The 12,212-nt window shown below is 39.2% G+C and overlaps 1 protein-coding gene across 1 annotated transcript in view; it reads right to left on the minus strand.

Moving 5' to 3' along the window:
- The window catches only part of pip4p1a (phosphatidylinositol-4,5-bisphosphate 4-phosphatase 1a), a 33,458-nt gene that overhangs the window by 12,398 nt on the left and 8,848 nt on the right, over positions 1-12,212 (minus strand). Inside the window, exons 2-4 of the mRNA XM_061920975.1 lie at positions 11,879-12,072; positions 4,912-5,018; positions 4,216-4,321 (exon numbers count right to left, since the gene is read on the minus strand). Of these exons, the coding sequence (XP_061776959.1) occupies positions 4,216-4,321; positions 4,912-5,018; positions 11,879-12,072 (407 nt within the window). The remainder of the gene's footprint in view (positions 1-4,215; positions 4,322-4,911; positions 5,019-11,878; positions 12,073-12,212) is intronic.

A 12,212-nucleotide genomic window follows, 5' to 3' on the forward strand; every position in this document is an offset into this window, starting at 1 on the left:
GTAAAATATAAATAAATGATAAATGGGTTGTATTTGTATAGCGCTTTTCTACCTTCAAGGTACTCAAAGCGCTTTAACATTACTTCCACATTTACCCATTCACACACACATTCACACACTGATGGAGGGAGCTGCCATGCAAGGCGCCAACCAGCACCCATCAGGAGCAAGGGTGAAGTGTCTTGCTCAGGACACAACGGACGTGACGAGGTTGGTACTAGGTGGGATTTGAACCAGGGACCCTCGGGTCACACAGCCGTCCCAAATAATATTATTTAGCTCATTCACGTAAGAAACTAGACGTATAAGATTTCATCGGATTTAGCAATTATGAGTGACAGATTGTTTGGTAAACGTATAGCATGTTCTATAAGTTATAGTTATTTGAATGACTCTTACCATAATAATAACAGTTGGTTATTTATGCGTCGTATAACGTACACTTATTCAGCCTGTTGTTCACTATTCTTTATTTATTTTAAATTGCCTTTCAAATGTCTATTCTTGCTGTTGGGTTTTATCAAATAAATTTCCCCAAAAAATGCGACTTATACTCCAGTGCGACCTATATATGTTTTTTTCCTTCTTTATTATGCATTTTCGGCAGGTGTGACTTATACACCGGAGCGACTTATACTCTGAAAAATACGGTATGTACATGTATATTCATATTTTACTCATCGTTAAACGCAGCCCTCTGAGGGCAACCATAACTTCAATGTGGCCCTCAATGAAAATGAGTTTGACACCCCTGCCTCAATGGAAAAATAGCCAGTAATTATAGCGAAAAAAATGCCTGCTTTGGTTTAAGTGGGAGCACTGCGCAGCTTGACTGCTGTTAAATTAGGTAAGTGTGCAACCCAAGGAGACAGCTTCAAGATAAATTCCTACCTAAATTAGAGGGACTCTGAATGATGATGTTCTGCAATGAGGCTTTCAAAGGGGAAAAAAATGAGGAGTAAATAAAAATAATACAATTTGCTCCGCAGTGGGGTGAATTTGTCATTTGCACAAGTGCACAATGCACGCCTGTGTGTATTCTTCCCTTTTTGGGAGGAAAATCATTTGTATGGCAAGCACAGAAAACATTATCAGGCCATCAGTGGCAAGAGGATCAGTGCTACAGCAGCCGGGGCACAGATTACAACTTGTATTGTCAACTCGGTCTCAGACTTATGAGGGTCCCGGTGAATGCTAAACAACCAGTGCCACCTGTGTCAGAGCTTTATATTGCCTCTACATAGGTAATTTTTTTTGTTTGTTTCCATTGCTATTTGTTGGTTAATTAGCAAAACTAGACAATAACTACTTAACCATTTGTGGAGAATCTAAGGAAAAACACATTCCATTTTGGTACAAGTCCAGATAAAGGCCCAGACTGAGGAATTGACTCCCACACTGGGGTTTTTACCCTCTGTAATTATTCCATTATTTCTCAGCGAATAAAGAAATAATCTGATAAAGTGTATACATATGCATGCTAAATTGGAGCCAATATACACCTTTAACATTTTAATATTCAAAAAAATTTAAATCAAATAAACAATAATAACTCAAACTTGAAACACTAATCCTGACACCTCAAACTAATTTAAAAGGGGAACTGCACCTTTTTTTTTTAAATTTTGCTTATCGTTAATCATTGAGTGACAAGAACACATAAGTATTTTTAATGCAGTCTAACTCGTAAATAAAAGTATGCGAACAATGAGGTCTATTCCGCCAATAAAACCCTATAAAGAACCACCAAAATGCGCCAACAATACTCCAGTTGCATTTTGTGACCTGAATATTACCCAAGTATCGGTGATATTCTTATAATACGCCCTACTTTAGGGGCACATTGTCACAGAGAGCAAACAAGCTCGTTGCTGCTTTTTTGACGTCATGAGCTGGTGAGCTGCTTTCTCGCCTCGTACCGCGGAAACTTTATTCTAGATCATAATGTCTTTCACTTTGATTTACAAGGATGAGGATATGATCCGACAAGTTGGTCAATTTTGGCATCTACTTTAGACGCAGAAATGGCGACAGACACAAAAAGATACTATGTTTGACTCCCTTCTTTCTTTGTGAGTATTATGAGTCAATCACCTAAACAGAAATATATGACCATCCTAGCAGTCGACATCCCAGTGAGAGCAGACCTTGTACAGTAAGTGATGTTTTATTATATTTGTTGGCTCCTATGAAGTCCGCAGTGAGTAATAATCAGTGAAGTTGTCAAAGGAAAAAGCAAACAGTGATGCATTTTTTAAATGTAATTTGCCGCTGTATGCTTAGAATGAACAAAATACATAAATATTACATGTTATTAGGAATGTGCTTGTTATTACATTACATATATACACACAGCGTGTATATAAAACCTTGATGGAAGTGTTTGGATGTTTTTTTAAGCGCTCTATTGACAAATTAGAGCGATTCCCAAAGGCTTCATTGCAAGCCGAGTTTTGATTGCATTTATTTATACTGAACAAAAATATAAACGCAACACTTTTGTTTTTGCTCCCATTTTTCGTGAGTTTAATTCAAAGCTCTAAAACATTTACTATATACACAAAAGACCTATTCATCCCAAATATTGTTCACAAATTTGTTCAAATCTGTTAGTGAGCACTTCTTTGCCAAGATAATCCATCCCACCTCACATGTGTGGCATATTAAGATGCTGATTAAACAGCATGATTATTGCACAGGTGTGCCTTAGACTGCTTACAATAAAAGGAAACCCTGAAATGTGCAGTTTTGCTTTATTAGGGGTTTATGTTGGTCCACTTCTCTTCAATGACTCTGCGAAGTTGCTGGAAATTGGTAGGAACTGGAACACGTATACGCCGATCCACGGCATCCAAACATACTCAAACGTGGATGCATATGAAAAAGTGCAATATATTTATCTGTACAGTAATCCATCTATTTTTATCTGCACCTTATTGCTAGTTTAGCCTACACTACAGCGAGCTAATGCAGCAAAAATGTGTTCTTATCTGAACTGTTAAGTTCAAATTTGAATGACAATAAAAATAAAAAAGTCTAACTGGTGAGTTTTCAGCTTCAGGGCATTATGTGCTTGGCACTCGGTATCAAGGGTTGGAATTGGGGTTTAATCACCAAAAATGATTACCAGGTGCGGCCACTGCTGCCCACTGCTCCCCTCACCTCCCAGGGGGTGATCAAGGGTGATGGATGAAATGCAGAGAATAATTTTGCCACACCTAGTGTGTGTGTGACAATCATTGGTACTTTAACTTTAAAGATCTTTCCAACATGGGGCCGTGCCGTGCATTGTCATGTTGCAACATGCGGTGATGGTCTCGGGTGAACGGCACAACAATGGGCCTCAGAATCGCGTCACGATATCTCTGTGCATTCAAAATGCCATCAGTAAAATGCACTTGCGTTTGTTGTCAATGTACGCCAGCTCATAGCGTAACCCCACCCACATTATCTGCCATTCAATCCACAACGTTGACATCAGCACACCGCTCTCCCACACACGCTGTCTGCCATCTGCACTGAACAGTGAAAACTAGGATTCATCTGTGAAGAGAACATCCCTCCAAAGTGCCAGACGCCATCGAATGTGATCATTTGTCCACTCAAGTCTGTTACGACGACGAACTGCAGTCAGGTCGAGACCCCGATGAGGTCGACGAGCATGCAGATTAGCTTCCCTGAGACGTTTTCTCACATGTTGTGCTGAAATTCAAACCAATTGTTGCAGCAGTTGTCCGGCTGGGTGTTTTGAGACGATTATGGTGCACTTACTGAATGTGGAGTTCCTGGGGTGTTGTGGTTACACATAGTCTGCGGTTGTGAGGCCGGTTAGATGTACTGCCAAATTCTCCAAAACGCCTTTAGTGACGGCGTATGTTAGAGAAATGGACATTGTATTCACGGGCAACCGCTCTGGTGGACATTCCTGCAGTCCACATGCCAATTGCACGCTGCCTCAAAACTTGCGACATCTGTGGCAATGTGCTGTGAGAAAAGAACTATGCATTTCAGAGTGGCCTTTTATTGTTGGCATCCTAAGGCACACCTGTGCAATAATCACGCTGTTTAATCAGCATCTTGATATGCCAGAAATGTGAGGTGGGATGGATTATCTCGGCAAAGAAGACATTCTCACTATCACAGATTTAGACATATTTGTGAATAATAACAAGAGTGTAAACTCAAAGTGTTTCAAATCAGAGAGAGGCTGCGTACCAAAAAGGTTTTGCTGCAGTGTCCGCACGAGACCCGGGCCCCGGCTGGCTGGGGGTCGGGACTGGCTGGGCCGGGATGAACCGGACCCAAGTTGATTATCCGCTTACTAAAATGAGAGCACACACATGCACGCACACACACAAATGTTAGATTGTGGAGATGAAATCCAGTCGGGAGATAATTATCCTTCAAAAACTGACCTTAAAAATATAAATCTAATGGAGCAAGATTAATGAGGCAGAACATGTATATTAAACGATTTCCTGACACAGATTTGAAATGTAAAAAGTAGCTGCTTCATTAAAAAAATTTGAATTCACGCCTTAAAACCACTTCATTAATTCAGCCATGTTCAATATTAATTCCATACGCAATTTCGAAACACCATGATAGTCCTGGTATAGTCTTAGTGATGCATAACTGCTCTACTTGTACTTAACACAGCACTATAAATTGTCAGCGGTTTATAATACATGATATGTTCATATTTGAGCAACTTTCAAAATTCTGTTCAGTGTTGCAGAGAAATCTCAAAGGAGACAAATGATGCAGGAATAAATAAAGCAGTTGCCATAATGAGCTTGTTCTCTCATCGGCTTGCTTAGCCTTGTAGCCCGTAAACGTCCCCGAGTTCCTTGTTTTCTTTATCTCTCTCACACACACAGACACATGCCTTGCTGAAAAAGTGCATCTCACCAGTATGGCCGAGGACAAGCGATCCTCTGGGAGGTGACTTTGCAGATGAGCAAACAGTTGCAAGGACAGCGGACATATTTCTTGCCTGCTGGAGCGTTCTTAATGGGCTGCAAAAATAAAGAGACACACATGAGACTATTAAACTATTTCTTGGTCTTTCAAAGGAACACCAACTCTCTTACATTTCTCAAAACCTTTTATTACAAAAAAAAGCTACATTTAAACATTAGCTGTAAATGACACTGACCTGGCTCTAACTGAATGAGACTGCACACTGTGCACAAGAGTGGGAAGCCAATTCACAAAGGACAACTTCATAAAAAGCAGGCTACACATCTTGAAATACACCCTGCAAACTATTTGGGTCATGTTTTTTGATGTGGATGTAATGTTAGCATGTAGCTCACTTAGCAATGCTATTGTTGCTAACAGTTGTGTCCTCCTGTCCCACTCATGAAAGTTAGTGTTTTAGGGCTGCAGCTATAGATTATTTTAGTAATCTATCGATTAGTTTGTTCGCTTAATAAGACACACTTTACATATATGTATATTTCTTCACCCTTCCAGTAGGCTACTTAGTGTCAAAAAGGTGCTTTCCAACCAAACGTAAGTATCATACATTTTTTTATTATTAAATTGTCCACTTTGTTCCCACAAGCATTTTGTTTTGTATATTATTTATTTTGAATAAATTACAATATTTTTTCCGTCTTTTTCTTAAGATTTGCAACTATGATATATGTGCATTCTTATCAAATCTACGAACTGTATATTTGTTCCCTCTAAAATAAAAAAAAAACGTAAGTTTAAAAAAAAGTGTTAAACGGAAAATAGTCGAAAAAATTTTTTTCTGATTGCTACAACCTTCATTCTTTTTACATAATAAATGCACATTAAAAATTGTATTTAAAAAAAAACGTATTGCCGTTTGCCATCCGACAGATCACAGCACCCACACACCACCGCTCTCGTGTGTGTTATTGCAGTGGTCATGCGGAAACTATAAAGTTAAGTTAAAGTACCAATAATTGTGACACACACACTCGGTGTGGCGAAATTATTCTTGGTATTTGACCCATCACCCTTGATCTATGGCCCTGTATTTCAATTTCTGGGCACTCCATGCGATTCAGATTTGATAAATGTGTATTAGTTACACAACAATTACCGGAAGCAACAGAAAATGAATGGAAGCTATTTTCTAATCGATTCATCGTTGCAGTGTTAGTTGTATTTGATAAAAGTGCAGATAGAGTGCACTTGTACTGAAAAGTGGATCTAAATTCCAGCATCAAGGCAAACATACAAACCCCGTTTCCACATGAGTTGGGAAATTGTGTTAGATGTAAATATAAACAGAATACTATGATTTGCAAATCATTTTCAACCCATCTTCAGTTGAATATGCAACAAATACAACATATTTGATGTTAAAAATGATAAACGTTTCTTTTTTTGCAAATAGTCATTAACTTTAGAATTTGGTGCCAGCAACACGTGACAAAGAAGTTGGGAAAGGTGGCAATAAACACTGATAGTGAAGTGAATTATATTTATATAGCACTTTTTCTCTAGTGACTCAAAGCGCTTTACAAAGTGACACCCAATATCTAAGTTACATTCAAACCAGTGTGGGTGGCACTGGGAGCAGGTGGGTAAAGTGTCTTGCCCAAGGACACAACGGCAGTGACTAGGTTGGCAGAAGCGGGAATCGAACCTGCAACCCTCAAGTTGCTGGCACGACCACTCTACCAACCGAGCTAAACCGGTTGGTAGAGTGGCCATTGAGGAATGCTCATCAAACACTTATTTGGAACATCCCACAGGTGTGCAGGCTAATTGGGAACAGGTGGGTGCCATGATTGGGTATAAAAGCAGCTTCTATGAAATGCTAAGTAATTCACAAACAAGAATGGGGCGAGGGTCACCACTTTGTAAGCAAATTGTTGAACCGTTTTAGAATAACATTTCTCAACGGGCTATTGCAAGGAATTTAGGGATTTTACCATCTACGATCCGTAAAATCATCAAAAGGTTCAGAGAATCTGGAGAAATTACTGCACGTAAGCGATGTTATTACAGACCTTTGATCCCTCAGGTGGTACTGCATCAAAAACCGACAGTGTGTAAAGGATATCACCACATGGGCTCAGGAACACTTCATAAAACCACTGTCAGTAACTACAGTTGGTCGCTACATCTGTAAGTGCAAGTTAAAACTCTACTATGCAAAGCCAAACCCATTTATCAACAACACCCAGGAACGCCGCCGGCTTCGCTGGGCCCGAGCTCATCTAAGATGGACTGATGCAAAGTGGAAAAGTGTTCTGTGGTCTGACGAGTCCACATTTCAAATTATATTTGGAAAATGTGGACGTGGTGTCCTCCAGAACACGGAGGAAAATAACCATCCGGATTGTTATAGGCGCAAAGTTCAAAAGCCAGCATCTGTGATGGTATGGGGGTGTATTAGTGCCCAAGGCATCGGTAACTTACACATCTGTGAAGGTACAATTAATGCTGGATGGTCCATACAGGTTTTGGAGCAACATATGTTGTCATCCAAGCAACGTTATCATGGACGCCCCTGCTTATTTCAGCAAGACAATGCCAAGCCACGTTTTACAACAGCGTGGCTTTGGAGTAAAAGAGTGCGGGGACTTTCCTGGCCCGCCTGCAGTCCAGACCTGTCTCCCATCAAAAATGTGTGGCGCATTATGAAGCGTAAAATACAACAAGACCCCGGACTGTTGAACAACTTAAGCTGTACATCAAGCAAGAATGGTAAAAATTCCACTTTCAAAGCTTCAACATATAGTTTCCTCAGTTCCCAAACTTTTATTGAGTGTTGTTAAAAGAAAATGTGATGTAACACAGTGGTGAACATGCCCTTTCCCAACTACTTTGGCACTTGTTGCAGCCATGAAATTCTAAGTTAATTATTATTTGCAAAAAAAAAATAAAGTTTATGAGTTTGAACATCAAATATCTTGTCTTTGTAGTGCATTTAATTGAATATAAGTTACAAATGATTTGCAAATTATTGTATTCCGTTTATATTTACATCTAACACAATTTCCCAACTCATATGGAAACGAGGTTTGTACTTCCAATCCACCAGTGTGGCACCTACAAGACATAGTGAACACCTCAGCCACTGAACTTGCAAAAAAAGATGGTGCACCTGCATTTCTCACTGCCTGCAGGCAAGGACTGAGGGATTTTGTTTGCTGCTGCATAAAGGGTGAAAAAAAAAAAAAGTCTAGCAACAATGTGATCATGTGAGCTGCTTTACAGACAAGTTGCGACCGCAGAGCCTCACGCAAGGATTTGTAAAAACCAAGAGCAGAGGATCACACAAGCGCTTTACTTTCATCCGCGGCTAGGTAAGGTTAAGGCAGCAAAGATTGGTCACGCTGTTTGCTAGAATGTGACTCAGTGGAGCAGGGACCTCCACCAATGCGGAGCAATCCCACTGTTTAAAAGCTGAGCGGCTTTTTCACCAGGATGTTGCACACTCCATTTGAACTCAATTGTATGCTTCAGCTTTACAGATGCTCCATGTGCTCTCTGAGCTGTGTCTGTCGAGATAAAGATGTAATCAGATTACCAGTAATAATGTCAGACCGCAATAAAACTAGCAGTTAGTACTTCCATTTAAAATTAAAATGATTGGAAAACCGTGGTTGATGAGGGTGATTCGATAAATTCAATTACTGGTGATACCACTCATTTCTTGGAAAAGAAAGCTGGTGTGTTATCAACACTATATCGCAGCCACTTATTGCTAGGTAGCAGCAGTCGCCGTTGACCAGCGCTAATAATAGCTAGTTGGGAGCGAGCGCCACTAACTGCTAGCTTGCAATTAACTCGCTTATCGCTAGCTATCTTAAACGCTAACATTAACACAAGACAAATCAACGTATTTCCCTGTTGGAAACGTCATACTCCAATCTGGTGTTGTCCAAATACCAATATTTTGGTACCGGTACTAAAATGTATTTCGATACTTTCTGGTACTTTGATACTTTTCAAAATAAAGGGGACCACAAAAAAATAGCTTATTGGCTTTTTTTTTTTAAACAAAAAATCTTACGGTACATTAAACTTGTGTTTCTTGTTGCAATTTTGTCCTCAAATAAAATAGTGAATACCAGACAATTTGTCTTTTAGTAGTAAGTAAGCAAACAAAGGCTCCTAAGTTAGTCTGCTGACATGTGCAGTAAATTATTGTGTCATTCATCATTCTATTATTTAGTCAACATTATGAGGGACAAGCGGTAGAATATTAATTATTAATCTACTTGTTCATTTACTGTTAATATCTGCTTGCTTTCTCTTTTAACATGTTCTATTTACACTTCTGTTAAAATGTAATAATTACTTATTCTTCTGTTGTTTGGATACTTTACATTAGTTTTGGATGTTACCACAAATTTAGGTATCAGTCCATCACCAAGTATATACACGATCATACATTGGTCATATTTAAAGTCCTCGTGTGTACAGGGACATATTTCCTGAGTTTATGAACATAATTTACTTTTTTTTTTTTAAACAAAAAAAAGTTTTGTGGTGCTAAAAAATATCGAAGCAGTCATAGTAGTATCGACTAGTTACGCTTCTGTACTTGGTATCATTACAGTGTCTGTATGTACTGCGTGTTTGTGCGCTGTCGAACATGCTCCTCTTCTCGTAAAACCAACAATGACGCAACTTGACGACAATGGGGGTTAGGAGACCGGTACTTTTTAGAGGCGGTATAGTACCGAATATGATTAATTAGTACAGCGGTACTATACGCATACCGGTATACCGTACAACACTAATAAACCCACAGGCTTTTTTATCTTCAGAGTAATATATATTAAGATATTAAATGTATTGTGTGTTTAACTACTTTTTGAGCAGATTTAACTTTTGTGATATAACCATGATTGTGTTGGTCACAATAACAGTGATGTCAAATTTTCATATAGTTACATACGAAAGTGTATAACACTTAAGAGTATCAGGTCACACTAAATTAAATTAGGGATAAAAAGGAGGCATTATCTGATTTATATAGTACATGACATTTGTCATGATTGACGATTGCTGTCTGTGAGAGTTTATACAAATTATCAATAAGAAAATGAGAAAAATGTCATTTTTGCTGCATTAACTATGTTGCTAAATATTCCTGATTGAAGTGAAGTGAATTATATTTATATAGCGCTTTTTCTCAAGTGACTGAGCGCTTTACAAAGTGAAACCCAATATCTATTTTTTTACATTTAAAGCAGTGATTGCATACCAAACTTACATGGCTGCTTCTTTGGCCTAAAAACCAGCCCTTCCCAATGTTTTAAATGGGACCTATAATTCAAAAACACATTTTCTTACCTGATGCTACCTTTTTTTTGTTTAATTGGGATTTGACATTAAACCATTGCAGATATATTTATAAAACAATTTTGCCTTCTTTCATACTTCCTCCAAACAAGCTGTTCGGAATTTGCCCCATAAGTAAATGTTTTCCCAATTGCGACATTAGCGGATATCTCCGTATATGGTAGAGATTTATCCAAAGTGCTTTGCGCAAGTCCGCCATTGTAGTCGACATGGTCAATAAATTCCTTATTTTTCTTCATCTTCTTGTTGTGGCCAGAGTGGCACATACATGCACATGTTTTCTGGGCTGTTGTCATTTCTAGACTCCATATAAAAGTGATAAAAAATACTAAATGATGACGGGGCAAAGACACTGTCGAAGTGGAGGCACATAAATATAATTTTCCAGAAAACAGCGCATCCCAAAGAGACGGTCTGATAGTGGCTTGAAACAGTTTGTAAAACAATGTATGGAAAATGTTGACCAAGGAACCACTATTACATGTTATGTAGATCACAGTGAAGGTTTTTAAATGTAGAAAAAAATCATTAAAGCAGTGTTTTTCAACCAATGTGCCGTGAGAGATTAAGCAGTTTCACCTATTTGGGTTAAAAATATTTTTTTGCAAACCAGTAACTATAACCTGCCAATAATGTGCTGTTGTTGAGTGTCTGTGCTGTCTAGACATCGGCAGAGTGACCATGTTATAACATACCATATCAGTAGGTGGAAGCCTGTAGCTGATTGCTTTGTAGACGTCGGGAACGACAACAAAAGTTTGTCGTGATCACAATATGCAGACGACAGCGGGAGGCAGCGTGCAGGTAAAAAAGGTGTCTAATGCTTAAAGCAAAAATAAGAAAAAGGTGAGTGTCCCTAAGAAAAGGCATTAAAGCTTAGGGATGCCTATGTAGAACAAAACTAAAACGGAACTGGCTACAAAGTAAACAAAAACAGAATGCTGGACGACAGCAAAAACTTACAGCATGTGGAGCAGATATGGCATCCACAAAGTACATCTGTACATGACATGACAACAATGTCCACGCAAAAAAAGATAGCAACAACTTAAATATTCGCGATCGCAAAAAACAAAGTAAGTGCGGGGGGTAGCGCTCAAAGGAAGACATGAAACTGCACCAAAATAGGAGCGCAGGACAATAACTAAAACACTACACATGGGAAAACAGAAAAAAACTCAAAATAAGTTAGGGTGTGATGTGACAGGTAAAGACAGTAGACCTACTTTGAGACAAGAGCTATAGTGATACATTTATGGTTTAAATTCATATCCAACAATTGCAACAACGACTTTTTATTGTCTACTGAGTTTATTGTCTACTGAGTTTCATTTTTAATGATTCCTGCTGGTGGCGTGCCTCCGGATTTCTTCAATGAAAAAAATGTGCCTTGGCTCCAAAAAGGTTGAAAAACACTGCATTAGAGGAGCCCTTTAAAATAATAAGTTATGTATTTTTTGCAATCCTGCCACCCAAACAACCAAATGAAGCAATGAAAACTCCTCGGTGGAGGCAATAGATTGTGGTCCACCCCAGAATGTGGTAGTCCTGAAAAGAAGGGTTTGGCACCTACTGTGGCTTCATTGCAGACACCACACTTGACCACATGCTGGTGGATTTTCCCCTCCACCGATATCAAACTCTGGCACACCCTGCAGCTGATGACAGGAGCGCTGCCACTCTCCGGTGAGGTAAGAGGGGAATACGGTGGCGGGTCTTCCCCGAGGAGCACAGAAGGCTGAGTGGGGCTGGGAAACGGCGGGAAGCCTGAACGGAACACAATGAAAATGGAGTAGTAAGCAGGAGTGACAAACAATGGCGCAGACATTAGTGTTGTGCAATGGACTGGGGTTGAGTTCCCATGACAAGTGACCTCTTATGATTAACAAGCTAATAAGATTTGGTCT

Source organism: Nerophis ophidion, linkage group LG14 (assembly GCF_033978795.1).
Source record: "Nerophis ophidion isolate RoL-2023_Sa linkage group LG14, RoL_Noph_v1.0, whole genome shotgun sequence".
Classification (NCBI taxonomy): domain Eukaryota; kingdom Metazoa; phylum Chordata; class Actinopteri; order Syngnathiformes; family Syngnathidae; genus Nerophis; species Nerophis ophidion.